This window comes from Atractosteus spatula, chromosome 22 (genome assembly GCF_055471065.1).
Source record: "Atractosteus spatula isolate fAtrSpa1 chromosome 22, fAtrSpa1.hap1, whole genome shotgun sequence".
NCBI classification, from domain to species: domain Eukaryota; kingdom Metazoa; phylum Chordata; class Actinopteri; order Semionotiformes; family Lepisosteidae; genus Atractosteus; species Atractosteus spatula.
This window is the reverse complement of record NC_142727.1, coordinates 2,314,015-2,340,233: the sequence shown is the minus strand read 5'-3', so window position 1 is coordinate 2,340,233 and position 26,219 is coordinate 2,314,015. Positions and strand designations below refer to the sequence as shown.

Genomic DNA, 26,219 nt, shown 5'->3' with positions numbered 1-26,219 from the left:
AAGTGGCTGTACTTACGTGTCTGTGCCCGATTTGTATTTTGTGATTTACCTTCTGTAAAAAAAAAACTCTGGCTCGTCCCCCAGAAATGGTATCTCGCTATCATAGGGTGTGCACCCCAAGTTAAGAATCTCTGTCCTGCAGGAAACTGATTTAAATGCAGATTTAAACACCCAATAATCTGGAAAACAGAGCATTAAAAAACAGGAACCATTGCCAATGTTATAGTAACATTATAGAAAACGCTTAAATCTCTAACTCACAACATTTCTGTCATTTGCAGTGTATTTGTCATGCGTTTTAAAGACATTGTATATTTGTTTCCACCCCTGTTGTTTTGTCTTAAATAAACACTTAATGAAACAGTAATAACAGCGCTTCCAGTTTGTATCAACACGGTTTGTTATGGGGAAACACGGAATATTGTGTTTATATGCAGTAGCCTGCCTAAAGCAGATGACTTTTACTGTAGCAGATTCAGGCAATGTATTGTATACATTAAAATGTTTTTTTTTCCCTTGAACTAGACGGCAAAATTGAGGATTAGAGGTTCTTTTCTCCTTTTATTTTGTTTCAATAATGTGAGGAAGTTTCTTTTTTTTTCGAAAACAGAAGTACATCGCTTCGTTGGCGGTAATTGAGTCAAAGATACATTGGAAAACACCGGCGGTTAAGATTGTAAAGGAATCTTGCCTCCTTTGTGCTGTGTCCCTCGGAGCCTGTGGGAGTGTTACCTTGATTAACACAGAATAAAAAAAAAACAATACTCAGTCCTAATAGATTTAATCAAACATTTTAAACATAGAAACAAGTAATAGGTTTATTCCATGCTGAAAAAAAGAAGGAAGAGAACACAACGTTTCGGCCGTGGAGCCTTCTTCAGGTGTATCATTTTAAACATAGATACATGGACAGCAGCACTATCACCTTGTAGATTGATCTCAGAATCTGCTTCAAACACAAAGGTGTCTTCCTGTATATTCAGCCTTGAATAGTGTATGTAGAGATACTACTTGACGTATGTTATAGAATTGTAGATCCTTTAGGAGTAGCCCATCCTGTCCAGAGCAGTAGGTACAGCTCAAGATGTAGTCCACCCTATAAGTCTTGTGAGCTTTAAAGTAATAGCAGACCAGGCTTTTCTTCAGTGAGCTGTGACGGGGCAAAGGCGGCTAGTGCAACTAATAGCACAAGAGACATCATTATTGGTGCATCACCAAAGGCAACAGCAGCCCTGGCTCATGTGTCAATTCAGACAGTCCCACCAAATGTTTCAGAACCTGAACCAAAAAACCCATAGGAATAATTGCGCTCGCCGAAATTTCAATGCCCCCCCATCACGTCAATTCTGGCCTCGAAAGCCCTTCTTAAAGAAACATTTTAAAAAGAATGCTCAAAAACATCGAAGCATTTACAGACAAGTCGTAGCTCTCCTGGAAGTGGGTGACTAATCAGGGTACAACTGAGCCTTGTTTAAAAAATATCCATACACCAGAACATGAAGTCAGGCTTGTGGGATAGTACCCTTTGATCGGGTGTGTGCAGAGATTTGTTTAGTATTTTCAATCCCTGGTGCTCAATGATTTACAGACAATGTTGCTTGGTGGACTTGTACCCCTGTAATGCTGAGTGCTGCAGTGTGCCAAACAGGGATCTTCAGACACATACGCTGATGTAGAGAATGCATTTTAGAAACGCTGCAAAAACACAAAAACATTTGTTTGTTATTTGTTTGACTATTTAAAAAAAAACAGCACAAAAGTTGCAATCCCTCCTTCCCAAGAAGAAAAGTCACGCTGTCTCATCTCCTTTCGTGTATGTTTTATTTTCTAAAAAAGAAAATACACCCGAGCACAATTATATACAACAAGGCAGAACTCTGTATTCGAAAGAGAATGGTCCTGTGGTGTTCTGAAGAGGTTAGCATATGACATCAGGATTGATCTTAAAAGAATCCACATTTCAATTTTGGAGAACAGCGAAAAGCTGAAAGGTTCTTAGACCATGGGAATCTCGAGTAAGGGCTTTATTTTAAATACAGTAGGTGTAAAACATTAAACAGATCATTACAATGGGAAGCTCAAGTCGGAGGGTTATTTTAAATACAGTAGGTTTAAACCATGAAACAATCATTTTAGCCTTTTGTCTGTGTCCTGATACATAACATAATTGAGCCAGAGACAGCCATTGTTCTAAAGATAAATGGCCACAGTATTTGAACCTTTGCTCTCTGGCCATTGTGTAACTCTCCCCTCAAGTTATCAGAGCTGCTGGGTTTCTGCCCACGTTTAACCAAAGCAATTGTTTTTTTAATACAGCTGGGTGTTTTACTGAAGCTCAAGGGTACAACAGCTGTGTCTCACCTGGGATTTGAACCCGCAACCCCCCCATCATACAGCGAGTCCAGAAGCCCCTGACCACAGCTGTGCTCTTTAAAAGCTAGACTTGTGTTTGCCAATTCAGGTCCGCCCCCGAATGAATCAGACGGCTCACATTGGCGAAACGAGGGCATGTGGACCTCGTTTATCAGTAGCTGAATGAAACCTGATAAGTGCTTCACTCACTGTAAAGGAGGGTGTAGCCCTGCGCTGCACATTGTTGTGCAAATTCAAACTCTTTGTCTGGGGACCTGCCTCCAGTGTTTCACCAAACAAAGAGCAGGGAAAACAAAAAAGAGGAAGGCTGAATTAATCACTCGCATGAAGAAAGGGTGTTGGCTTCTCTGTACTCCGGAACTGCAGGGCTACACTTTCAGCTCAAAGCCTTCCCCACCTCCAGAGAGTGAAAAGAGCTTTAAAGACTGGTTTGGGTAAGACAAATCAGTAAACTGGCATCCCTAGCTCGGGTCTCCAGTCCCCGATTCAGTAGGTCACCTTTAAATCACCAGTCTCTAAATAACACTACCAATCATACTCGTGAGTTTATCAATTCAGCCATTCAGAGCTCATTAGGACTTTCATCTAAATCCCATTCCGGCCTCAGGGACCAAACGTCTCTTCACCCAACAGAAGAGCTTGAACAGGTTCGGCACGTCTTACCTGTAAGACTATCCCGGAGGAGGTCTCAGACCAGCGACGGAGAGGAGCAGGGGTTATCAACCCAGGGAGACGACAGCAGATATGAGAGAGCAGCTTTAAAAGGTTTCCCAACGGTTTACCAAGAGATCTCTGGGAATTAAATGCCAGGGAACTCCGTCTGGAGCTAAAGTGGCTTGCAAACATATCATTGCAGATATGACCATTAGCAGCACTGTTGCAATGCATTTAAAACCAAGAGCAGGGAAGGAACTTCTTTACACAAAGGGTAGTGGGGGTATGGAACAATCATGTTTTTGTTTTTTTTTCTGGGATGAGATCCTTAGATCAATGAACAAGAAATTACCCAACAGAACAGATTTGTTTGCAACTCTTCCGTTGTGCATGTTGATTTCTCCTTTGTTTTAAAATCCCCCCCGCTGTCCGCTTATGTTCAAAAGGGAGTAGGCGAGATATGCCTGCCCTTGTGGTGCAAAGTGCAGTTGAAACAGACTATTGCAACAAGAAAAAATACATTCCTCGAGTAAATAATAATAAAGTGTATATAATTTTAAAAAATAAAAAAACCAACTATATACATATCCATTTCCGAAAGCGAACGAAAGTCGTATTGTGCCACAAACCCCGAACGTAAAACAAGAGGGGTTTAAAACTGGCGATCAGATCACCAGTTAAAATCTGCGAAGTTGTTTTTTTTAAAAAAAAACAATACTAAAAGTTTTTTAAAAAAAAGGAAAAGCCGGTGCTGAAAAACGTGGTGATCAGCGGCTTTTCCAGGATAGCGAGTAGCTCAGGAATGAGCCTGACCGCCCCGCCTCGCCCCTCACAAGACACCTTCCTCCTTCCCCTCCGCCGCCATCCCCCGCTCCCGGCGCCGGTTCCGCCAGAACTTGACGAAGATGGTGAGGACGAGGATGAGCAGCAGCAGCGCAGTGGCGCCCCCGATGGCCGCCGCCAGGATGGCGATCTCGGAGTGGGAGGCTGCGGCGGAGAGACAAACGAGCGTCTTTTAAACTTCAGCGTCAGAAGAACGCGCGTCGTCGAGGCTCATCCGAAATGTCCCGACCCAAACCCGAAAGGCTTGACGAACAGAGCTACACAGCCAATGCTGTTATTTTCATTGTTATTCTGTCCTGATTACTCCTCGGGACGTCTCATAAACCCATAGGAACAAGCAAAGGGTTTATTCCCTGCTGAAAAGAGAAGAAAAGAAACACAACGTTTCGGCTGTGGAGCCTTCTTCGGCTGTGAAACCCCCTTCTCTTTTCAGTATGGAATAAACCTTTACTTGTTCCTTTGCAGCCTATGCAAGCTACCCCCTAGAACCACTGCATATTATAAATATATAGGAAACATACTGTGTATCTAATACAGTTGTGAGAAAACGTTTGTGAACCCTTAGGAATTAAATGGATGTCTGCATGAATGGCTCCTAAAAAGTGATTTGTTAAATATAACTGTCTTTATTTATTATTATGACTTAGATGAAGATCAGATCACATTTTAGGAGCCATACGTGCAGAAATCCAGATAATCCCTAAGGGTTCACAAACTTTTTTTTTTCTCACAACTGTATACAAGATATAAATATAAAGTAGATCACAAATACATTATGAACCCATAAAGCTGAATTTGACTTTGGTTATCAGTAGTCCCGTGTAATGTGTTTTTCTTGCAAAGACCGCGTTTGTTATGCGTGAGTGTTAATGAGCGTGATGACTGATGGTCGCTAGTGCCACTGATTGCTGGGAAAATTCAGTCGATGTTGCACAAAGTTAAGGGTGTGTGTGTGTGTGGTGTGGAGGGTTACTAGGTCACAGGCTGTTTCTCTAAGTCCGCGCAGTTTTACAATCCAGGGAGCAGTCAGATCGTCTTTGTGATTACAGCCGGACCCCAAACTTCTTGTTAACCTTTCCTAAATGGATACGTGTTAGTATTGCAATAACATTACAACAGCCTGCTCTGGAATCAGCCCAACGAGACACATTCCTGGGCTAAAGAGCAGGTTCTAATCTGATGTGCTGGAGGAACTTAATCCTTCAAGTCTTTGACAGAGAAGATTTTTTTTTGGGGGGGGGAGGGTCCTGAAAGCAGTGTTAAAAATCACTGGAACTGACCGTGTCAATCCAACGGGCGTCTTTGGGATCCACAGTATATGAACAGGAAGTAGAGACTACGTGAAATGTGCATTAGAATCTTAGAAGGGGGGGGGAGGGGCAGTTCTTTACACAAAGGGTGGCGGGAGCATGGAACGGGTTTCACCGCCATGCTGTTGAAGCCGGTACCCTGGCTTTCTTCCAAGAAATGCTGGAGGACGTCCTGGGATGCGAATGGCATCCTTGTTTGTTTCACTTTGTGTTTAGATTCTTAAGTGACTTCTTTGCAATTTATGAATGCCCTCCAAAGGGATGTGAATTCCGAGTTTAATTAATTAAGCCTACTACTCCTGTGCACAGACTCCCTGATCTAATGCTCATTTCACTGGATAAGGCAGAAAACCACAGTGCTCTCTTTGTGCAAGGGGGGGGGGTCAAAGAATTTAAAAATTTAAAAATGAAATCAAATATTCAAAGACAAATCACGTGAAGACACTGCACTGCAACGCCACCTCACACCGGTTAAACTCAAGCTGAGAAACACTCAATTCAGCGCCGATTTCTTTCAGTTCCTAGACCACTGAAAAAACCCGTTCTGGCTCCAGGTTGTGGGAAGATTCCAGGGTGACGTGAGCAAGCTCGAACAGGTCTGGAATGTTTTTAAACTCATTCTTGTCCTTTTAGCAAGACAAGAAGAATCCTGACTCTGTCACCCCCCGGCAGCCAACGCCCAGTCTCATTGCGAAAGGCTGGTGCCTTAACTCCACTGGTCTCGGCCGTAACCGTGTCCTGCCCAGTCGGAAAGCTGTCTCAGATCTCTGGCTGGATGCGTGGAGCTCAGGAATGTCAGACAGCTGCTGCCAACAGAAATATTGTTGTTTTTTTTTTTGCAGCTCTTGGAAAAGAAAGGACGACTCCCGCCTGGCAGCCCTGTACTCGGGCGGCATGCAAACACAGCGAGAACGGTGTGGAAGTGTGTTTGAAACCGAGAGCAGGAGGCACGTCTTTACGCAAAGGGCGGTGGGGGTAGGGAACAAGCTGGCCAGCGATGCTGGTGAAGGCGATACACTGGCTTCCGTCCGGAAGCGGCTGGTCGCGACCCTTTAATCGATAAGCTACGAAATGCTTAGATGAGTTGGAAAGGTTACAAATGAGAGGATTTCACTGGCTGACAAGGAGTATAGCCAGTAGTTATATCGCCCTGCAGCTCACAGCTGGCAGCCCCATTGGAGCTCAGCAGGTGTGAGCCTGGCCAGTACCTGAATGGGAGACTCCTGGGAAAAACTAAGGTTGCTGCCGGAATTGGGGCTAGTAGGGGGCGCTCACTATGTCTGCATGGGTGCTGATGCCCCAGTATAGTGACAGGGACACTATACTGTAAAAAGGCACCATCCTTCAGATGAGATGTAAAACCAAGGCCCTGGCTCTTAATGTGGTCATTAAAAATCCCAGGATGTTTCTCAAAAAGAGTAGGGGTGTAATCCCGGTGTCCTGGCCAAGTTTCCCCCTGGCCTTTACCAGTCATGGTGTCCTAATAATCCCCATCTCTGAACTGGCTCCATCACTCTGCTCTCCTCCCCATTGAGAGCTGGTGTGTGGGGAGAGGACTGGAGCATCATCCAGGTGGGGCTGCACACTGGTGGCGATAGTGGGATTCCTCATTACCTGTAAAGAGCTTTGAGTGGCGTGTCCAGAAAAGTGATACATTAGTGTAAGGATTATGATGATGATGATGATGATGATGATTAAACCCGGCTCGCACATTACAGTCTGGTGCTGAGGGTTCACAGAGGAGACGGTGTGCCCCCCACGTGACTGTAGGACACTTGGCCCTGGACCCGGGCTCCACTGACCTGTGGTCACCACCCGGAAGCGGATCTCCCCGCTGACGCCGTGCACGTCCGGCGGGTTCTTCACCTGGCAGACGAAGGTGCCGTTGTCCCGGAACTGCACGTCGCGCACGATGATGGAGCCGTCGTAGCGGTTGAGGTTGCCGGCCCACACCGCGCGGCCCCTGAACCTGCCCTCCGCGGGGGGGTACTGCCCGTCCTGGTAGAAGAAAACCTGGAGAGCGGGCCACCGGCCAGAGAGGCGGATCAGGAGTCGGCGTTGCTGGGAAAGACTCCCGCTGCGGGCCGGGCTGACCCATTCCGGGGTTCACGAGCGGCAGGCGCAGGCGGTTCAGCTCTTGCCTCCGTCTGCTCACGCCTGTCCCACCCGGGCCCTGGGAGAGCCCTCCACTGCCTGGTTTTGGGTGTCACCCTGAGCTCGTCTTAACTAATACGTGTGAAAATTTCCAATTTGGAACATATTTATGATTCGTGAAAGGCTTATTTGCTCATAAGGAGACCAATCAAGCACTCAAAATGATATTTAAGCGCTTGTGCTATTGAGATTTTATTCCTAACATAAATAAGTGGAGCCTTCTACAACAACCAGCTGAAAGTAGCATATGTGCTGTTATCGGTCCCAAAATATAGCGCCTTTAGGGGGAGATGTGACTTAGCCCCCCTACAACGGCGACAAGAGTCATGTGGCACTATATCTCGGGAAGGAGAGGACCTCAGGTACTACTTTCAATGGCAAAAACCAGAACAGACCGGCCGTTCTGGGGGGGGAGGAGGGTGAGTGATGCCAAAAAAACAAGGCGCTATATCTTGGGAATCAAAACAGCACAAACAAATGTGGCTCCTTGTTTCCTTGTTCAGTGTGCAGGGGGGCCGGCTGTACAGCGAAGCTCTGCAGGTTTTAATCCAGCAGCTCTATTTTTGGGAAAAGTTTGCATCAGGTAAAGTCGGTCACCCTGGGAAGCAGAGGTGGGTGCACTGCTCGTGCAGGATGCTGACCGCCAGGCTTACCGACTCCTCAGCGCCCCCACCCAGGGGCCTGAAGTGCCAGGAGACGGAGGCGCTGGACTCCTTTAAGGGTGACGAAGATTGGAAGGTGCACTTGAGCTTGGCGTCGGTCCCGTTGACGGATTCCACTTCCTCGGGCGTGTACACTTCCATGGCTGAGACGCGCAGCACCCCTGGGTAGAGAGGACAGGCGGGTTTACCCACTCCCCCATTGTGATATCACACACCCGATGACATCACAAGATCAGAGCCACAGCCCGTGATGTCACAGTGAGAGGTCAGAGCCACAGCCGATGACATCACAGTGAGAGGTCAGAGCCTCAGCCGATGACATCACAGTGACAGATCTTTAAGCCAGGATCTGGCCGGCTGGAGCCCAGAAGACAATGGTGACCAGCTTCATCACAGCTACAGTCCCTGCAGACTGTGTCTGTCTGAATGTTGCATTGACTGCCCACGTGTCAGACGGTCTACCCCCTCTGTGCACAACAGACAGACCGAACTCTCACTTTAGCTTATTATATTTCATAGCCAAGGTCTTCTTTCCAGCTCCAGCCTAGTGAAATAATTTGTGGCTGCAGAGACCATTGAGTACAGTAGTTGAGGGTAAATTTGTAGTACCAACAGTATAGCTGAAGTCACACAAGTCAATGGTACGGAACTCCTATTGTTGTGAGCCCCTGCTCTACACCTCTGGCCAGTCGTGTGGTCATCAGGCTCTTACAGCAGCTAGTTCTGACCCCAGGATCTTTGACTGCACACGTCCACATGACGAAAATAATACACTATTAAAAAATAAGAATAAAAATCTTCTTTAGCAATGTTTCTGGCCTGCCAGTCAGCATCCACGACTCACTTTCCCAATCCCAGGACAGCACAATCTGTTGCACAACGAAAAGAGTTTCACGGGCTCAAATAAAAAAATGACGTGCCAGGATTTCGCAATGTTAATCCCAGGCAGTCCAGATAAGGAATGACTAAATTCCACTCTGGAAAGTGTGTCAGAGTGGAGACGGGAACAGCCCGGCAATTTCGATTTTAAAGGGGGGGGGGGGGGGGGGGCATAGCCCTGGACTGCTTTCCGCCAAAGTCCAGAGGGGTTGGATCCGTCTGAAGAGCCCCAAACTGCAGCGCCAGTCAGAGCATGGAGCACATCATCAGACCAGCCCTCCCCTAACAGTGGACACAACTGGGGCCGGAGGGGATTTCCAGAAGAAACAAAAGATAGGTCACTGCACGACTTCGAGATTGCCCATTATTTGGGGTTTGAACTGCCCCCTCCCCACCCTCAGACTCCAGAGTGCATGATGCCGTCTCTCCGACTTGAAAGGGGGTATCCTGTATCAGCTCTGTGGACATCCTCCAGCAAAGGGCAAGCGTGAACACAATCTGGGTCCATTTTCCAACAGCCTTACCCAGGCAGGGTCACAGACACGGCCTATTCTGGAAAGAAACGGGCAGCAAGGCAGGGTACACCCTGGGTGGGACGCCAATCGATCACAGGACACACACACTGGCCAATTTTCCCAGAAGCCAATTAACCTCCCAGTGAAGTCTTTGGACTGTGGGAAGAAATCAGAGCGTCCGGAGGAAACCCACGTGAAGATGGGGAGAACATGCAAACTCCACACAGATAGCACCCCAGACTTTCTCCCAGAGCACAACCACCTGTAGATGCTGGGGTTTACCACTGTGCTACCGTGTCACTCAGGTCTTATACGAGTAACATTAGCCACACACAGCGATAGCACTTGTCTTCTGGAGTTTTAGACATAGCATTTAAAGTAGGAATGGCAGGGAAGAGATCTGAAGGTCCAGCACTCTCCTGTGCAAGGTTATTCATTTCGATTTCTCCTCTTGTGGGCTAAGGTGGTCACTTATTTATAGACCACTTTGCAGAAAATCCTCAACTTACAAACAGCCTACCAAAAATTCATTTGTAGGTCTTTTGTTGGGAATTCGGAACACATTTTCCCCTCAGGAACCATGCTTGAGATGGTGGTTGGGTTTCTGGCCCAAAAAACCCTATTTATCCCATAATGCAGCTGGTGGCCTGATTGTCACGACAACAGAACAAGTTTTAACCAGCATTTCCTGCTCTGGGACAGCATTTCTCTTTTCTCCAAACCCTTGATGGTGTCTTGATTTCACTTCAAAACGCTCGGCTTCCTTTTGCCTTGATACAGGATACAGTTCCCTAGAAACCTGTATCCCGAGAAGACAATTCCCGAGAGCAGTGGCTAACTCACATTGTCAGGCTGCCATTTGTATCCCAGAATTATTAAAACAATATCTAATGGAGTTCTGTTTGGCTGTATGGATTGGATGTTTGGAACCTGAGAAGTCTCTCGCAATGGTATAAAAAAAGATATACTTCCATTTCCCAGTTCAGAAATATTACTGCAGTGTTACATTTTTTCGCTGATGTTTAATCAACAAAAAGACCAGCAGAACTACTGACATCTGCTTCCCTTCAAGCTTTCAGGATTGATTTGGAAACAAAACCACCTGTCCATCCACACACCTTTGAAATGCAAGTTTCTCGAAAAGAGTAGAGAGCTCAGCACTGTATAAAGGTAAAAAGGTGCCGTCCTTCAGATGAGACATAAAACCGAGGTCCTGACTCTCTGTGGTCATTAAAAACCCCAGGGTGTTTCTCAAAAAGAGTAGGGGTGTTACCCTGGTATCCTGGCCAAATTTCCCCCTGGCCTTTACCCATCATGGCCTCCTAATAAGCCCCAACTCTGAATCATTATATTAATAATAATAATATTATCATTATTAACACTGATGTTATCTCGATTAATAATATAGCACGGTAACATCATGGCAACTCAGAGCACAGAACTACATCACGGAGTAGCCAGGAAAGGAGTGCCTTTAGAAAGCCCCTTGGACCCGGATAGAACGTGCAAACTCCACCCAGAAGGTGCTCCCAGGGCAGAACCGAAGCCAGGGACCAAGAGCTTGTGAGCTCACTGCCAGGTTTTAGTAATGGGGCCCGTTTCAGCCGAGGGGGTCTGGACGGGAAAGCGTTCCCAGAGTCCTGGCCGCAGAGAGAGACGCGTCCCCTTGCCTCCTCCTCCTCTCTGGGCATCCTGCCTCTATCGCCTGGCACTGGGCCCTCCGTTTCCGTCTGGCTCCCGCCCAGATCGAACGCCGAGATTAACAGCGCTGATTGGGCGCCGCTCGCTAAAAGCCGCTCAACTTGTTTTGGGGTAATGCGTCCGAGTCTTCCCAGAGAGCCTCAGAGCCCTGCGGCCGAAGTTCAGCGGTCTTTTAGAGGAAGCAGGAAGGAGTCCTTTTGTAATCAGGGACACATTAGAAGAAAAAAAAAAACAAGGCTGAAGGACAGGGGTTGACTAAGAGTTTTGGAATTAGTGGAAATTATGGAATAATAATAACAATAATTCCTTACACTTCTAAAACGCTTTTCTGGACACTCCACTCAAAGCTCTTTACAGGTCATGGGGATCCACTCCACCACCCCCAGTGTGCAACCCCACCTGGATGATGCTCCAGCACTCTCCCCACACACCAGCTCTCAGTGGGGAGGAGAGCAGAGTGATGAAGCCAGTTCAGAGATGGGGATTATTAGGAGGCCATGATTGGTAAAAGCCAGGGGGAAACTTGGCCAGGACACTGGGGGTTACACCCCTACTCTTTTCAAGAAACACCCTGGGATTTTTAATGACCACAGACAGTCAGGACCTGGGTTTTACGTCTCATCAGTAGAATGGCACCTTTTTACAGTATAGTGTCCCCATCACTACATTGGGGCATTAGGACCCACACAAACCACAGGGTGAGCGCCCCCCTGCTGGCCTCACTAACACCTCTTCCAGCAGCAGCCTTAGCTTTCCCAGGAGTCTCCCCTCCAGGTACTGGCCAGGCTCACACCTGCTGAGCTCCAGTGGGGCTGCCAGTGCTGAGTTGCAAGGCGATATGGCTGCTGGAAAAGCCATATCACCAGCAGAAAGTCTGGTTTCCTCCCTTTGCTTGCAGGGCAGAGTGACATCCTTGTCCAGTGTCCCGGTGGCTCGGGATCAGTAACAGTGCGGGGGGGTTTCGAGGTCAGGTGCCAGGAGCAGTCCAGCAATGATTAACCTTCAGGAGTGCATAACCATGCCTGCTAGCCTTGACTTTTACTTTTGTGGTGTTTTGAAGAGGGAATGGAAGAAAAAGACCTTGGCCCAGCTTTTGTTTGTCTTCTGGAATAAAGTAGATTAATCCGACACAGTGAGCAGGCCTTTACAAACAACTTTGCAATGATCTGTAGTGGTGAAACTCGGTGCCCACTATCCAGGAGCAAAATGTAAGAAGGTATTTGTTATATACCGCAATAATGGTTGTTGTAACTGTTATGGTGTTAACTACTATTATAGAAATGTGCAAGGCACTCTGTGGCAGGGAGAAAAGTGTTATAGCAGATAAAATGACTGGCTGACTGATTCACGATTCAAGATTCACGATTCACCAATTCACCAATTCACCAATTCACCATTCACGATTCACCGAAACAATGGTAAAAAAAAGGCTGCAAATTAAACAGGTTCAAAATGTGCGAGCATGATTCAACCCCAGCCATCCCCGGTGCCCGTGAAACTGAGGGCTAGCGGAGAAAAACAAAAACGTGCCGCAGTCTCTCTGCCTCTAGACATAAGGAGTTGGAAGGCCAGAGCTGTTTGAGGCATAAAAATATAACAGTGAGGTGAACGTCAGCCCACGAAACAGATAAGCCCCTGAGCCAGACTGCTGGCACAAATCAACAGGTGACCGAGCTGGCTTCAGCAAAGCACTTTCAAAGCTCTTTTTCCCCCATTTCAGTCATCTGCTGAAACCTAAGGACAGAAAAGAAACAATTACGAGGAAAAACAAAAGCAGGGACTCGAGAGAAGGTAAGATTTCAGACTGGGATTACACTGGAACCTAGACAAGCACAGAGTTCTGTACAAGCATTCTCTATGTGCTGTGAACAGGGCCTGTTCCATATATGGAACAATAAAATACTGGTTACATCTATAAAACAGTAACCAGAACTCCCAGCACCACAAGGCCCTGCTGAGCCAAGAGCTGAGCCCCCTCAGCCAGCTGGTCCTGAAGCTCACTGACACCAACCAGCCTCAGGACAGTACGGCTACAACAGCATGAATCAAGGTCAACTAATCACATCACAGGCCCAACAACAGTATCTTACTCACTGAGGCACACACACAAACTGGAATGGAATGTACAAGACCCGAAAAAGACAATGCACACTCCCTGAGTATCTGGCCAGGGTAAGAGACAGCAAAGACAACCAGACCCTGAGAAAGTACAGACTTGGTGACCACAGCCTGGGCATAGAAACTGGACACAGGCAGACCTGGCTTTCCAGAGAGGACAGGCTCAGTGTCCACAGCCTGGGCATAGAAACTGGACACAGGCAGACCTGGTTGTCCAGAGAGGACAGGCTCAGTGACCAAGCCTGGGCATAGAATAGAAACTGGACACAGGCAGACCTGGCTGTCCAGAGAGGACAGGCTCAGTGACCACAACCTGGCCATAGAAACTGGACACAGGCAGACCTGGCTGTCCAGAGAGGACTGGCTAAGTGTCCACAGCCTGGCCACAGAAACTGGACACAGACAGACCTGGCTGTCCAGAGAGGACAGGCTCAGTGACCACAACCTGGCCAGAGAAACTGGACACAGGCAGACCTGGCTGTCCAGAGAGGACTGGCTAAGTGTCCACAGCCTGGCCACAGAAACTGGACACAGACAGACCTGGTTTTCCAGAGAGGACTGGCTAAGTGTCCACAGCCTGGCCACAGTAACTAGACACAGGCAGACCTGGCTGTCCAGAGAGGACAGGGTGTGATCCCACTGTCAGCAGGGAGGAGTAGAATCAGAGATGCACTTTCTGTTCCTCTGTGAGAAACACTCCTGGAACAGACAAGCATTCTTCTCTGAAGTAACAGATGTAATCCCAGAATTCCCACGCCTGCCAGAATCAGACCATCTACCCAACCCTATTACCCCTTCCACAACCTTAACGGACAGAAACCACTTCCTGTTGTCATGTACAGTCATGGCCTCGCCCTGCACAAGCAGCTGTAATCCAGCGCTGATCAGTCATATCTGATTACTGCAGCCTGCTCCCCCTGACGTTACTCATCTGTTCGGCTATTTGGAAAACAGCCCTTTTGTGGAAACTCAGAAAGCACTAATAAAGCTATTAAACACACATTCTGTTCTGTCTGGCCTTCACCTTCCACCTTTCATAGGCACGCTTCTCCTTGTTTCTAGATTCGAAACTAACAATGTACAAACTATGCGGTTTAGAAAACTGCTTGAACTAATTTTCTGTGCATAATACCTTGCGCACACGATGCAGGCTATAAGCACACAATCCATCTGTCCATTTTCTTACCACTTCTTCCAAATCAAGCTGGCAAGGGACTCGCCAGAGCCTATCCCAGCAAGCAATGGGCATGAGGCAGGCTACACCCTGGATGGGACGTCAGTCCATCACAGGTCTCACACACACTCACACCGGGGCCAATTTCCTCAGAAGCCACTTAACCCACCAGCATGTCTTTGGACTGTAGGAAGGAACCCATCTGAACACTGACAGAACATGCAGACTCCACACAGACAGCACCCCAGGAACTGAACCCAATTCCAGCGCGGCGAGCAATGCTCACCCACTCGTGCCACCGTGCCCCCCTACAGTCGAGTCGCACAAATCCAGAGGACACCAATCCTGTTGTTGATACTCAAGATCGATATAGAAGGATTGTGCTGAGTACGGTTGCACACAGGACGCGTGGAAATTCGGCCTGACGGCTGGAGAATTGATTTTTCAAACATCAATTCGAACAAAGTCGGCGATAACCCCTTAATTTCCTACAGCTCAGGGTCGCGTATAGCCTCTGCAAGACCGAAACGCCCGGAGTCTTAAATCAGTTGAGGCGCTAGAAATCCTAACCACCCCTCGTGGGACTGAATAAGAGTTCGGTGAACGAAATATCGCGGTCGAGCAAATGTAGGCAGTTTCAGCTGCGTTTGTTCTGCGCGTTTAGAGCCGGGTGTGGAAAAAATAGTACGTGGAAATGACGAAAAACGAGCCTCATTCCTCCAGCGGAGCCCCACTCTCTTAAGGCACCCAACATCGTCCATCAAGCTCGTCATCTAGAACTGCCAGGTAGGTTCCGAAGTTGTGTTGACCCAGGCGCGTTTGCTAGCCATTCAAACAAAGCTGATTCGTGTGCGAGTAGCGCAGATCTCCAACCTCCGCGAATCACCTGCAGAAACCCCGAGGTGACTTCATACCGATGTTGCCGTGACATCGCTCGGATTTGTAAACGCACCCCGGGGTTCTCTCGGGGTTCGGGGGGGGGGCAGAGGGCATCGGAATGGGCTTTCGTAGTGCAGCCCCACACCACTGACACAGGTACTGACGGTGGGGCGACTCTTTTGAAATAACCTCTCGCCTGCCCCCGAAAAAGAGACGAAGCGCGCACGCTGTATTTTTCGTTCACCTTTTTAAAAAAATTTTTTACAGGCTCGCATTTACTCCTCCAACCTGTTTCACCTTGACGGCGGGTGGACCTAAGGACAACACGAGGTAGGGAAGAACTACCTAGGGTCTAGGGTGGGAATATTCCAGGGGGAAAGACGGGTCCAGCGACACGACAAAACACCGCATGAACTGGAAAAGCGAGTCACGGGCGACGGGAGACGGGAGGCGAGGGCCCTCCTTGTCAGCACTGTACCTGAGACCGCGATCCCAGCGAGGAAAGCGAGGAGCCGAGCTCGTACCCCAGCCATCAGGTGCTGTCGACCCCGGAGACGGGCTCTCCAGTCGCGGCCAGGACGCACGGGTTTTGGCGATCCGCCGCGGCGCTCTCGGGCACGGCGTCCGAAAGCAGGAAAAAATATTCGCTGCAGATAAAATTCTTTATGCAGCTGTTGACATCTAACTTAACAGTGGCCCTAACAGCACGGGCTACCCCCTCCCACCGCATGCAGGCGGGGCTGGAGATCTTGATTCGTTCACTTTTCTCAGGTTAAAGTTTGGAGAGAGAGACGGAAGTCGTGCCGCCCATCTACATAGCTCTCCTCGCTTTTGCGAGAGAGATCGAGACCACATCTAACCTCGGATCCTACGCGCTGGAGTTAGAACTGGACCAGAATGAGTCCAACGCGCTTCTGAAAGTGAATGTAGTTCAGAACGGCTGATGTGATTAGTAATCCACAGGAAACTGCCCAACTAGCGCAAACGCCCCCCAAAATACTGCTTCTGGTTATCTGCTGCTGAGAATACGTGTAGCTGAATGGCCAAGGAAGCTTATACGTCGCCAAGACAAAACTGGATCGGGCGCCAAGGGAAAAAAAAAAACACTTTTGTCGACATCAGAAATCAATGAAGCGAAGAAAAGAGAGGGAGAGTTCGCAGGACAAAACGCGTTTGTCTGTTGGGTGCGTGACTGCTGAGGAGCGGAGAGTCGATCTCCCACGAGGATCGGATGAAATCTTTTTTTGAAGTTTTGAGGTTTTTTTTCTCGATCTTTTTTTACAGAGCGGCCGGCAGCTGGAACTAAACCAACATGTTGAAGAAGCTTAATGGGTCGATTCTGTGGTCCGGGCCACCCCCCCTTGCCAAAACTATTCACACCCTTCCCGTGAGGTCCTGTTTAGCTGAAGGTTTCGGGCGGCACGGTGACGCAGGGCTTCGCATTACCGCCTCACACCGCGAGGGACCCGGGTTCGATTCCTGGCGCGCACTGTCGGTGTGGAGTTCGCATGTTCTGACTAGAAGCTCGTACAGACGTCTTCTCACCGTCCAACAAGCCGATGGGCTCTGAGGTCTGGGTGGGCCGCTACCCCAGTGCGTGCTGGGATGGACTCATGCTCCTCCACGACCCTGTACTGGCTAAAGTGGTTATAAAGAGGATACAAAGGACTGACGAGAAAAGAGACACATCGCCACTCGTGCGGTGTGAAGTCAAAGCATGCAGATGAAGAAAGAGGATCAGAAGAACAGACAGGAGTTTGTTGGCGAGAGAAGGGGAAAGTGCAATTCTAGTTTCAGGATGATTTTAGATGTCTCTCTGCAATAGCAGTTCCGAAAGCCCTCTGTGAGGATGCAGACGGAGAGCAGAGGCAAAATTGGAAACTGGCGTTTTGAAGAGATCTTTGATCCTCGCAGCCCTGCCCTGTTCCCCTAACAGCAAGTCTCCTTCCCAATGTAAATAGCTGGGCATTTTCTGCAAGAGAACTTCTCTGAGGATGGAGGATTGTCGGGACTGGATAGACCCAGCAAACCCCCCCATCTTCTCCACAGCCCTCGCCGTGGCTGCTAGACTGTGCAGCCCTCCATCCATCCACACAAAAAAAAAATCCACACCAGCCGAGGTCCTGGAGAGTCACTCTGCTGGATTCCACTACAACGCTGTCGGCTCGTTGACCAAACATCACCTTGCGGGTCCCGAGGTGGTTGGACGAGACCAAGGAAGCCTGTGGATCCACCAGCGCTCCAGCAGTGGGATTGTCCTGTCCCGAGTCATTTCAACATCACGAACCGCCCCCAGCAGAGGTCAAGGCAGACCCCCCCCTCCACCAACCAACCCTGAACACCATCTTGCAGAGGTCAACTTATCAAACATGGACGCCGCCGCTCAGGACAGGAGAGCACCCTCCAGAGGAAAACCAGCTTCAGCTGTGCTGGGGAAACCCATGTCCCCCCACCTCCCATCAAGCCCCTCTCCCTCAATAGCGATCGATCCGAGCAGCACAGAAGAACACCTCACAACGGGCTGGAAAACCAATTTCTCTTTATTCAACAGCAGTGGGGGACGATGCAGGCACCCCCCCACCCCCGCCGGCTCAGCGCCCAGCTCAGTCCTCCTCCTCCTCGTCGGCGCCGCCGGCCCCGCCCTGGCCCTTCTTGGCGTTCTTCCTCTTGACCCGGCCGGGCCGCCCGCCCCCGTACGGCGAGCGCAGGGAGAAGTCGATGTGCTTCTGGCTGTCCAGGCGCACCACGAAGGAGGGGATGTTGACCACCTGCTTCCGGACCCTGCGGGAGGGGGAAAGACGCGGAGGAAGGTTAGCGGCGTGGGGCGGAGCCGAGAGCGGCAGCTGTGTCCCGCCAACCCGGGGGCAATGTCTTGTGGGAAAAACCAGACACGTCATGTGACCACACCCAGGCAACAGGACGTGGCTGAGACCCGAGGCTGGGAAGCACAAACGCCAACTCAACACGACTGTGCTCTGTACAAACCCTGAACGCTACTCAACCGTATCCACTCTCAGCCTATTAGGGAACAAATTAAGTTTTTTTTGCCAAGGAGCACCACCTAGTGGTCTATAAGATGCACCTGCATTGTGTTCACATTCCTACAAGTTTGCAAAGCCTGATTTTCAATCACCCCTTCTTAAGCTGCACATTACAGGCCAAGACAAAGGTTTAAGGCCCACAGCTGCCACCCCACATCCAGATCATCCGTAAGTGAGCACATTACCTGTCCACAGACTTCCCATGAGGCCATGCTCTTACACCATTGGCTGGAGGCAGCAGCCGGAGCCCCGCCCACACGCCTACTCACAAGGTATACGGTTTTTGATACCGAATTGACCTTGGCGAAACTGACAACCCCTTCGTCTCCAGGTGAAACGTACTGGTTACCTTAGCCCGCAGAGGGCGCTGGGGAGGGGGAGGAGATAGTATCAGTAGAAAACGTCTTGGGCAGGCTGGTGTAATATCTGCAGGCCACCATCTGCAGTGTCTCCTACACTTCTGTAAGCAGCTGGGAATGGCTTTGTAAAATCTTGCACCTCATTCTCCGATTTCTCCTAATACCTTCACCAAGGTATGTAGCTGCCTTGCAAAGGTGTGTGCTCTTCATCATGCTATGCACTGTATATTAAATACATACATTGTACATGCTGGAATTGTAACACTTACTGTCAGGTCAACTTGGAGAAAACCAAGTGGATTAATAAGCATTAAGTTTAAAGTCAGAGAACTCCTATTAAACATTTCGTCGTTGTGTGGGGGCAGTATAATTCACGCAGCACAGAGCTCTTATCATCCACCTTGCGATGCCTTTTAGAGACTGGAGCCTACAGCCGATTAAACCACCACCACACGGGCAGTCCCGCTATGTCATCAGCAGTCGGGATAGCTCCTGCAGTCCAGCATCACGGGGGCAGCTGGAGCCTATCCCAGCAAGCAACGGGCAAAAGGCAGGGTACACCCTGGACAGGACGCCAGTCCATCACAGGGCACACACAGACACTGTGCTCCCTTCCTGGAATTTTAAGTGCTAAAAATACAACAGCATGCTGGGAAGTATTTAACAGTGTTGTGCTCATTACTTACAAATAGATCCCTGCATCCCCAACAGTGTGACGTACTAGCATAGGGCATGAACAGATTATTGCGCTGGCCGTGCCTGCAGAATATAGCATCTCTCTCCGTGTTAACCTACTGGGGCATGAAACTGTACAACGTCCTGCTGCCTTTCAGACCTTACCGAATGTGTCTCTGCCGGATCAGGACCCGGGCGTGATGGATGCTCTTGGCGAGGCCCAGCTTGAAAACCTGCGTCTGCAGGCGCCGCTCCAGGAAGTCCTCAACCTTTAACCCCAGGATGTAATCCAGCTTCATCTTCCCCTCGTCCAGCACGCCGATACGCACCAGCCTGCGCAGCAGCGCATTGCCTGCAAGAGGGGCCGGCATGCAGGTTACACGTCAAGACTTCGCTGCACAGTACTGACCCCTCGAAATAGGGGGGAATCCCAACATCAGTGATACTGGTTAATATAATCCTTACATTTACACAACGATACTCTGGACACTCCCATCAAAGCGCTTTACAGGTCATGGGGAATCCCACTCTCACCACCAATGTGCAGCCCCACCTGGATGATGCGCCAGTACTCTCCCCACACACCAGCTCTCAGTGGGGAGGAGAGCAGAGTGATGAAGCCAGTTCAGAGATGGGGATTATTAGGAGGCCACGATTGGTAAAGGCCAGGGGGAAATTTGGCCAAGACACCAGGGTAACACCTCCACTCTTTCAGGGCAACGCCTTGGGATTTTTAATGACCAGAGAGTCAGGACCTCGGTTTTACACCTGATCTTGAATAGCAAGATCATTTTAGGGTCCAATACTGACCAATGTTCAAAGCCGTGAACAGCCCAAGCAACAACTGCCTGGAGGCTCCAAGTCTGCAAACTCAAAATCCATCCTTTCCTGGATTTCAGTTCAACCTCTCCTTTTCTCAATGGGGTCTAGAAGAAGGAAGCTCATTCCGAGCTCAGCCATCGGGTCTCTCTCCTGCCTCATTGACGAGGAATTCGTGACAACACAGAAATTCTGAGAACTGTAACTTAAATCATTGGCTGTAGAGAGACCGACGCTGGGCTGAAGTTAGCCCTGTTTTCTGGGTCAACCCCAAAAACCCAATTTGAAATAGAAGCCACAACCAGTTACGGAAACTGGCACATACCTTTAAAATAATAAAAAAAAAGAGCCGAGTAACGTCAGTTAGGCATTTCCGTCAGGCATACCTTCGAACAGCCGCTTGGGGTCCTTCTCGTCGAGCGTGAGCAGCTCGCGGGCGGCCTTGCGGATCTTGGCGAGGGTGAACTTCACTCTCCACACCTCGCGCTTGTTCCTCAGGCCGTACTCCCCTAGAAGAGAGGCGCACGGTCAAGCCAGGTCAACGCTCAGCTAACGCCCCCTGCCGAGCGGTCCGTCAGAAAAGACCTTTACACCGCCGGTCGCTGGAGCGGAGCACCACCCCGCGCGACGTGCGCTACAATCCTCCCACGGCTCAGCTGACCACATGGAGAAGAGAGGAGATCCACTAGCAAATAAGGAGGATTGTTAGGGAAGGAAGATTATTTTGGGGGGTGGAATACAGGAAACCAGAGAGGTTGGGGAGGGACCGCCACCTGCTGGTGGACTAATGAATAACAACTCCTTACACTACTATAGCGCTTTTCTGGACACTCCACTCAAAGCTCTTTACAGGTCATGGGGATCCCTTCCACCCCCACCAGTGTGCAGCCCCGCCTGGATGATGCTCCAGCACTCTCCCCACACACCAGCTCTCAGTGGGGAGGAGAGCAGAGTGATGAAGCCAGTTCAGAGACGGGGATTATTAGGAGGCCATGACTGGTAAAGGCCAGGACACTGGGGTAACACCCCTACTCTTTTTGAGAGACGCCCTGGGATTTTTAATGACCACAGAGAGTCAGGACCTCGGTTTTACATCTCATCTGTAGGACAGCGCCTTTTTTACATTATAGCGTCCCCATCACTATACTGGGGCATTAAGACCCACACAGCTCGCAGGGTGAGCGCCCCCTACTGGCCCCACTAACACCTCTTCCAGCTGCAATCTTAGCTTTCCCAGGAGGTCTCCCATCCAGGTACTGACCAGGCTCACACCTGCTGAGCTCCAGTGAGCTGCCAGCTGTGAGTTGCAGAGTGATATGGCCGACTAAGACTGCTTACAGCAGCTTCTTGGTTCACGCAGAGCACCCTGCTGAACACCTGAGCAGGCTCCAGGAGAGAACCTCTGCCGTGACAACACTGCCCGGAGGCAGAGAGCGAGGGGCGAGAGCCGACGTCCACGAACAGGACAGTACGGCAGCTCTGCAGGGATGCAGCCGGACGGACAGACGGCAACACGCTCAACTTCCATCAGGACTGCGAAACGGGATGGCAGTCACTGTCCCGGCAGCCGAGAGTAAGGATGCTACATGGAAGCAGATATGCCTTTTTAAATAACCATCCTGGGGGTCTCCCAACATCAGACTGAAACAAGAACAGCGCACGAAGAGCAGCCAAGCTCGACAGTGGTCTCCCGTCTCCGGGTCCCCAGACAGCCCCTTGCCTCTGGCCTCATTGACGAGGAATTCTTGACACCACAGAGGTTCTGACAGGTTGCGTTTAAATCACTGGCCAGAGACTGGGTAGCACAGGAGGACACACAAGAGAGCAGCACGCCATCTTCCCCTGCAATCAAGCCTCTAGAAAAACTCCCAGTTCCTCTGGAGTCTGCTTGACGGCTCCGAAACCAGTCGCGCTAACAGGGGAGATGGAGGAACACAGCCTTGAGACAGCGGATCGCAATCCTGGTCATCCTCACGCCTGCTGGGTGTTTTTAATCCTGTCGAGCCCTCAGTTCCAGAATCAAACGCTTTGTGGACTCAATAAGATTTCATCTCAACCGTTTCATCCCAGGTCTTAAACATGGGAGTCATATTTTGTGATGGAAATAAAATCCCAGCTATTAAACTGAAGCACCTTCTTAGAGCGATTTAGGCTTCACTGATCTGAGGGAAGGTGGGCTGGAATGAAAGCCAGCAGGCGTGTGGGTCACCAGGACTGGGAACCACTGCCTTAAAGGACTCGGGCGGCAAGGGCCACTCACCGATGAGCTTGAGCTCCTGGTCGAGACGGGACTTCTCGAAGGGGCGGCGGGGGGTCACATAGGTCTTACGACAAACCCAGCTCCTGGCAACGGGCATCTTGGGTCAATGCAGCCTGCAGGGGAGACGAAGAGGAAAGTTATTGTGGAGAGGAAAAGGCGTTCTCCCAGACCTCACCACTAGGGGGTGCTCATGCACTGCTGCACCACCTGCACTGCAGGACAGGACAGCTCATGGCACCATGCTCGTCAGTCTCTGTGGGCCTGACTTGATTACATGATATAGCGAAGGTTCAAGCGCAGTTACAAGTTTTACATTCATTTCAGCACATTAAAGGCCCTGTTCCTGGTTTATAACAGGGTGGGGGGGGGGGACCCCACCCCAGAAAACAAGACTGCACCCTGTACTTTATCAAATGATATCTGAAGGGATGGCAATAAATACGATATAGATGGTAGGTCTTCAAATGTAATAAATCACTTAGCATTTCACCAGACGGGTGTCCTGCCTCTCAAACAATTACTTTCAGAATGTCCCACATGTATTAAAAGTATCACAGGGCGCGTGTTTGCCACACCGTTCAGTGCTGGTGGACATCAGAATTGCATTCTACTGTAAACCTTGTAGCTCGGCTCAGTCTGCAGCTTGGCATGAGCCAGAGATTACTATTGCCAAAACACAGCAGTAAGGCCTCACCCGGAATACAGTGGATGATTTTGGTCACTGGGCTCTGAAAATTCCCGGGCTTAAAGCAACACCACCCCCTTCCACCACTGACAGACTGAAGGAACCGAACTCTTCAACAGCGGAGACGGCAAGACCACCTGATCCGAGAACTCAAAACCCCTCACAGATCTCGGCCTTTGTATTATTATAATAAACATTTCAAAAGAAAATCCACGAAGAATGACAAGATGCTCTAATACGGGGTAAACTATAAGAAGTCACCTAATCTGTCTGCACGCCCAATAACTAAAGCAGGACAATGCTTTAGGATTCGAGCAACACTGCTAATGAAAACCAGCACTGTCACAGAAAACGACCATAACCGCTACAACGACGGAAATTCTTGTTTGTCAAGCTGCAGATCCAAACATGTTTCCCCTTTAAGGCCCAAGTTCAGGAAACCGACCATTCGCAGAGACGTCGAGGTGCACTAACCCGGATTATTGTAACGCTGTCAAAACCGGTGCGTCTAACGACCCTAAAATGGATGTTAAACCCGGGAGCAACACTGTACGGCCAGCAAGTCCTCCTCGACGTCATGTACAGCGACCGATCCCAACAAAACGATGAACTGCGCCCCCCCCGCCCCCCCCCGGCGATCAAAAAGGACAAGCTGCAAAACAGGCGTATCGTAGGGGGCCACACCGGGCCTCACCGGCCATGTGCAGGAGCAGCAGAACCCGGCGCGTCACCCGGACCAGCTCAACAATCAAAACGAAATCCGCCACCACCAGAGCAATAAGCAACCAGAGCGCCTGAAAACCCGCAGGTTAACACTAATCCAGGCCATCGGCGATCTCTTCTCCGCCGCTCGGGGGAGATCCGGACAGCGGGGCCGCAGCCTAGCAGCACCGCATCTCGGGCGCATGTGACCCCGTCTGGAAAACTCGCCCCGCATCGCCTTCGTGCGGGGAACAAAACCCCCCAATTCCTGGGGCTGGAGCCTCACAGGCGCGCTTCCCGAGCGGAAACCAGCCGCTGCCTCGTTCTTTTATCGCCTAAAGTCTGAAATGTGAAGGAAACGCAGCGCCACGCCGTCGGCCATTACCTGACTCCCAGGCTTCAGTACTGCAGAAGAGAGCGTGCGCCGCGCTCGGCACGGATTTATAGGGACGTAAACGTGCGTTTCCCAGACTTCTCTGCGCCACGCACTGCTGGGACTTGTAGTTTTTCTGTGCGTGGGACGCGCCCTTCAGTCCGACTTCCTGAATTTAAAAAAGGGGACGCTGTTTTTTTTCCCCCGCAGGAACAAGACACGGGGGTATAGTCAGTTATAGTACAGTACAGTATATAGTACAGTTAACCACTGTACTCCTACACCACCACACACACATGTAAGCCAAAATTGTACTGTCCCCTCGATAGCCCAGTAAAATTGTAACAGGCATAATAATATTTAATATTAATTAACCATACTACTTTTAACCACACTATTTTTTTTGCACTGTTCCAAGAATTACCTTGCACTGTTTTTGTCCTGTTAAATTTTCTCTGTTTGCGGAATTTTGCACAGTTTTCGATTACATGTTATTTATGTTATGTTATTACATGATGTTACTATTATTGCTATTGTGTAACTGTCTATTGTCTCATCTTCTGTCCTATTTATATACTGCACCTGAGTGACTAATGAGAAACACTTTTCATTATACTATGCACCTGTGTAAGTTTAATGACAATAAAGTTGAATTGAATTGAATTGAATTATACAAGCAAAACGCGAGAACACAACCCAGAGCACACAGGATTTCCCCCATGTCGAAGCGTGATAACCGCTGCAATAACGTGGTTTTGACCCGTAACATTATTTAAAATCGTGCTGCGATTGATTAAACTAACGTCAAAAATAAAATAAAGGCTCCACAGCCGAAACGCTGTGTTTCTTTTCTTCCCTTTTCAGCAGGGAATAAACCCTTACTTGTTCCAAAAAAAAAATAAAATAACACATTTTAAGTAAAATAACATAAAAATAGCCCATTTGGTAATAATTTATCTGACGATCAAAAACCGTTTCTAAAAAGAAAACCGAGGGTGTCGGTTCATCTATATGGCTGGGTAGTTTGGTTTCACACTCCCACTACTCTTTGTGCACGAAGATGCGCCTCCTGTGTACGGACGTCAACGCACTTCCGCATGATTTACACGGGTGATCTGTGGTTCCACTGTTGTTTTATTTACTGTTGACTGTCGGCGCCTTTGAGGATTTTTAATACTTATATCCTTGTCGTCTCCTCTATTGAAGACTAAAGAGGTGCATTTCCTTCAGGCTGTCAGCGTAGGGTATAATGTAATATATTATATTATAATATAATCCACCATTACCATCCAGCATCATGCTCTTACACTCCTGAATGTATCTGGTTGCTCTTCTCTGGATGGATTCCAGACCAGCGCAATCATTTCTGTAACATAGTCGCGTAATCCACATGAAGTCTTACCAATGCATCGCACATTTCTAACGTAACATCCAGTGATTCAATTATAGGCTTGTTAACCAGATGCCTTAGCATTGCGTTTGCCATCTTTTTTTTTTTGCTGCTCCGATAACCAATTTCTCAAAATTCTTCAGGTGCTGGCGCTTTAAATAATGCCTGCAAAATCTGTCCCACTGAGACCAGGACAGGACGATCCCCTAATTCAGTAGCTAAGTGACCCCAGAACGACGCTTTCTGAGGCTAAACTACACTCTCCACAATGCTAATGGATTCACATCCAGGAGAGATGCCCTTATTTTCTTTTTGTTTCTTGGAAGCTTTCACTGGGTATTCCGCGATGTCACCGTTTAGAGGGATTGCGCAAAAGACATTTTCTCAACATCCTGTCTCCCTCTTATCTGATGGCTGCTTTCTCTGTAAGGTGTAAACCTGAATTGACAAGCACGTTTCGTGTCCACTATAAACCCGTATTTCATTATCTGCTAGCGCCGTTCCACCGTGAGCGGGCACATTATGTTCAATGTAATGCCTGTATATTTTCATCCGCAATCCGGCATGCTTTCAGTAAATGGGAGCAAGAGAAATTCTGTCCAGAAGTTGCAACACATTTCTCAAGTCCCTCAAATCATTTTTTTGTTTGTGTG

The 26,219-nt window shown here is 49.1% G+C and overlaps 2 protein-coding genes across 6 annotated transcripts; both read right to left on the bottom strand.

The window, feature by feature from the left end:
* Positions 1-551: 551 nt before the first annotated feature.
* On the bottom strand, positions 552-16,327 carry LOC148816512 (myelin protein zero-like protein 2). Of its 5 annotated transcripts, none has more exons than XR_016094684.1 (5): positions 15,741-16,327; positions 7,988-8,157; positions 6,983-7,193; positions 3,037-4,014; positions 766-1,695 (listed from the first exon to the last, which is right to left on the bottom strand). XR_016094684.1 is itself a non-coding variant. In XM_088939841.1 (4 exons), the coding sequence occupies exons 1-4, from the start codon at positions 15,793-15,795 to the stop codon at positions 641-643; spliced, it is 528 nt and encodes a 175-aa protein (XP_088795967.1). In that variant the 5' UTR covers positions 15,796-16,327; the 3' UTR covers positions 552-640. The 5 variants fall into 5 exon arrangements, 3 of the variants coding, with proteins under 3 accessions (XP_088795967.1, XP_088795966.1, XP_088795965.1); XR_016094683.1 differs by having other exon boundaries at positions 7,047-7,193; positions 15,741-15,992; XM_088939841.1 differs by lacking the exons at positions 766-1,695; positions 3,037-4,014 and adding an exon at positions 552-732.
* Positions 16,328-17,784: 1,457 nt separating this feature from the next.
* On the bottom strand, positions 17,785-24,298 carry rps9 (ribosomal protein S9). The gene is made up of 5 exons (XM_088939842.1): positions 24,189-24,298; positions 22,417-22,529; positions 20,543-20,665; positions 19,503-19,689; positions 17,785-18,043 (listed from the first exon to the last, which is right to left on the bottom strand). Exons 2-5 carry the CDS (start codon positions 22,511-22,513, stop codon positions 17,866-17,868), a joined length of 585 nt encoding a protein of 194 aa, XP_088795968.1. The 5' UTR covers positions 22,514-22,529; positions 24,189-24,298; the 3' UTR covers positions 17,785-17,865.
* Positions 24,299-26,219: the final 1,921 nt, after the last annotated feature.

Coding starts and splice junctions, on each gene's coding strand:
- LOC148816512 (XM_088939839.1), bottom strand. CDS start 15,795: ATGGCTGGGGTACGAGCTCGGCTCCTCGCTTTCCTCGCTGGGATCGCG. Junction 7,194..7,987: donor GTGGGGGCGCTGAGGAGTCG/GTAAGCCTGGCG, acceptor CCCGCTCTCCAG/GTTTTCTTCTACCAGGACGG. Junction 4,015..7,046: donor ACGGCACCTTCGTCTGCCAG/GTGAAGAACCCG, acceptor TCTCCGCCGCAG/CCTCCCACTCCGAGATCGCC.
- rps9 (XM_088939842.1), bottom strand. CDS start 22,513: ATGCCCGTTGCCAGGAGCTGGGTTTGTCGTAAGACCTATGTGACCCCC. Junction 20,666..22,416: donor CCAGGAGCTCAAGCTCATCG/GTGAGTGGCCCT, acceptor CCTCTCTTCTAG/GGGAGTACGGCCTGAGGAAC. Junction 19,690..20,542: donor CCCCAAGCGGCTGTTCGAAG/GTATGCCTGACG, acceptor CCCCTCTTGCAG/GCAATGCGCTGCTGCGCAGG.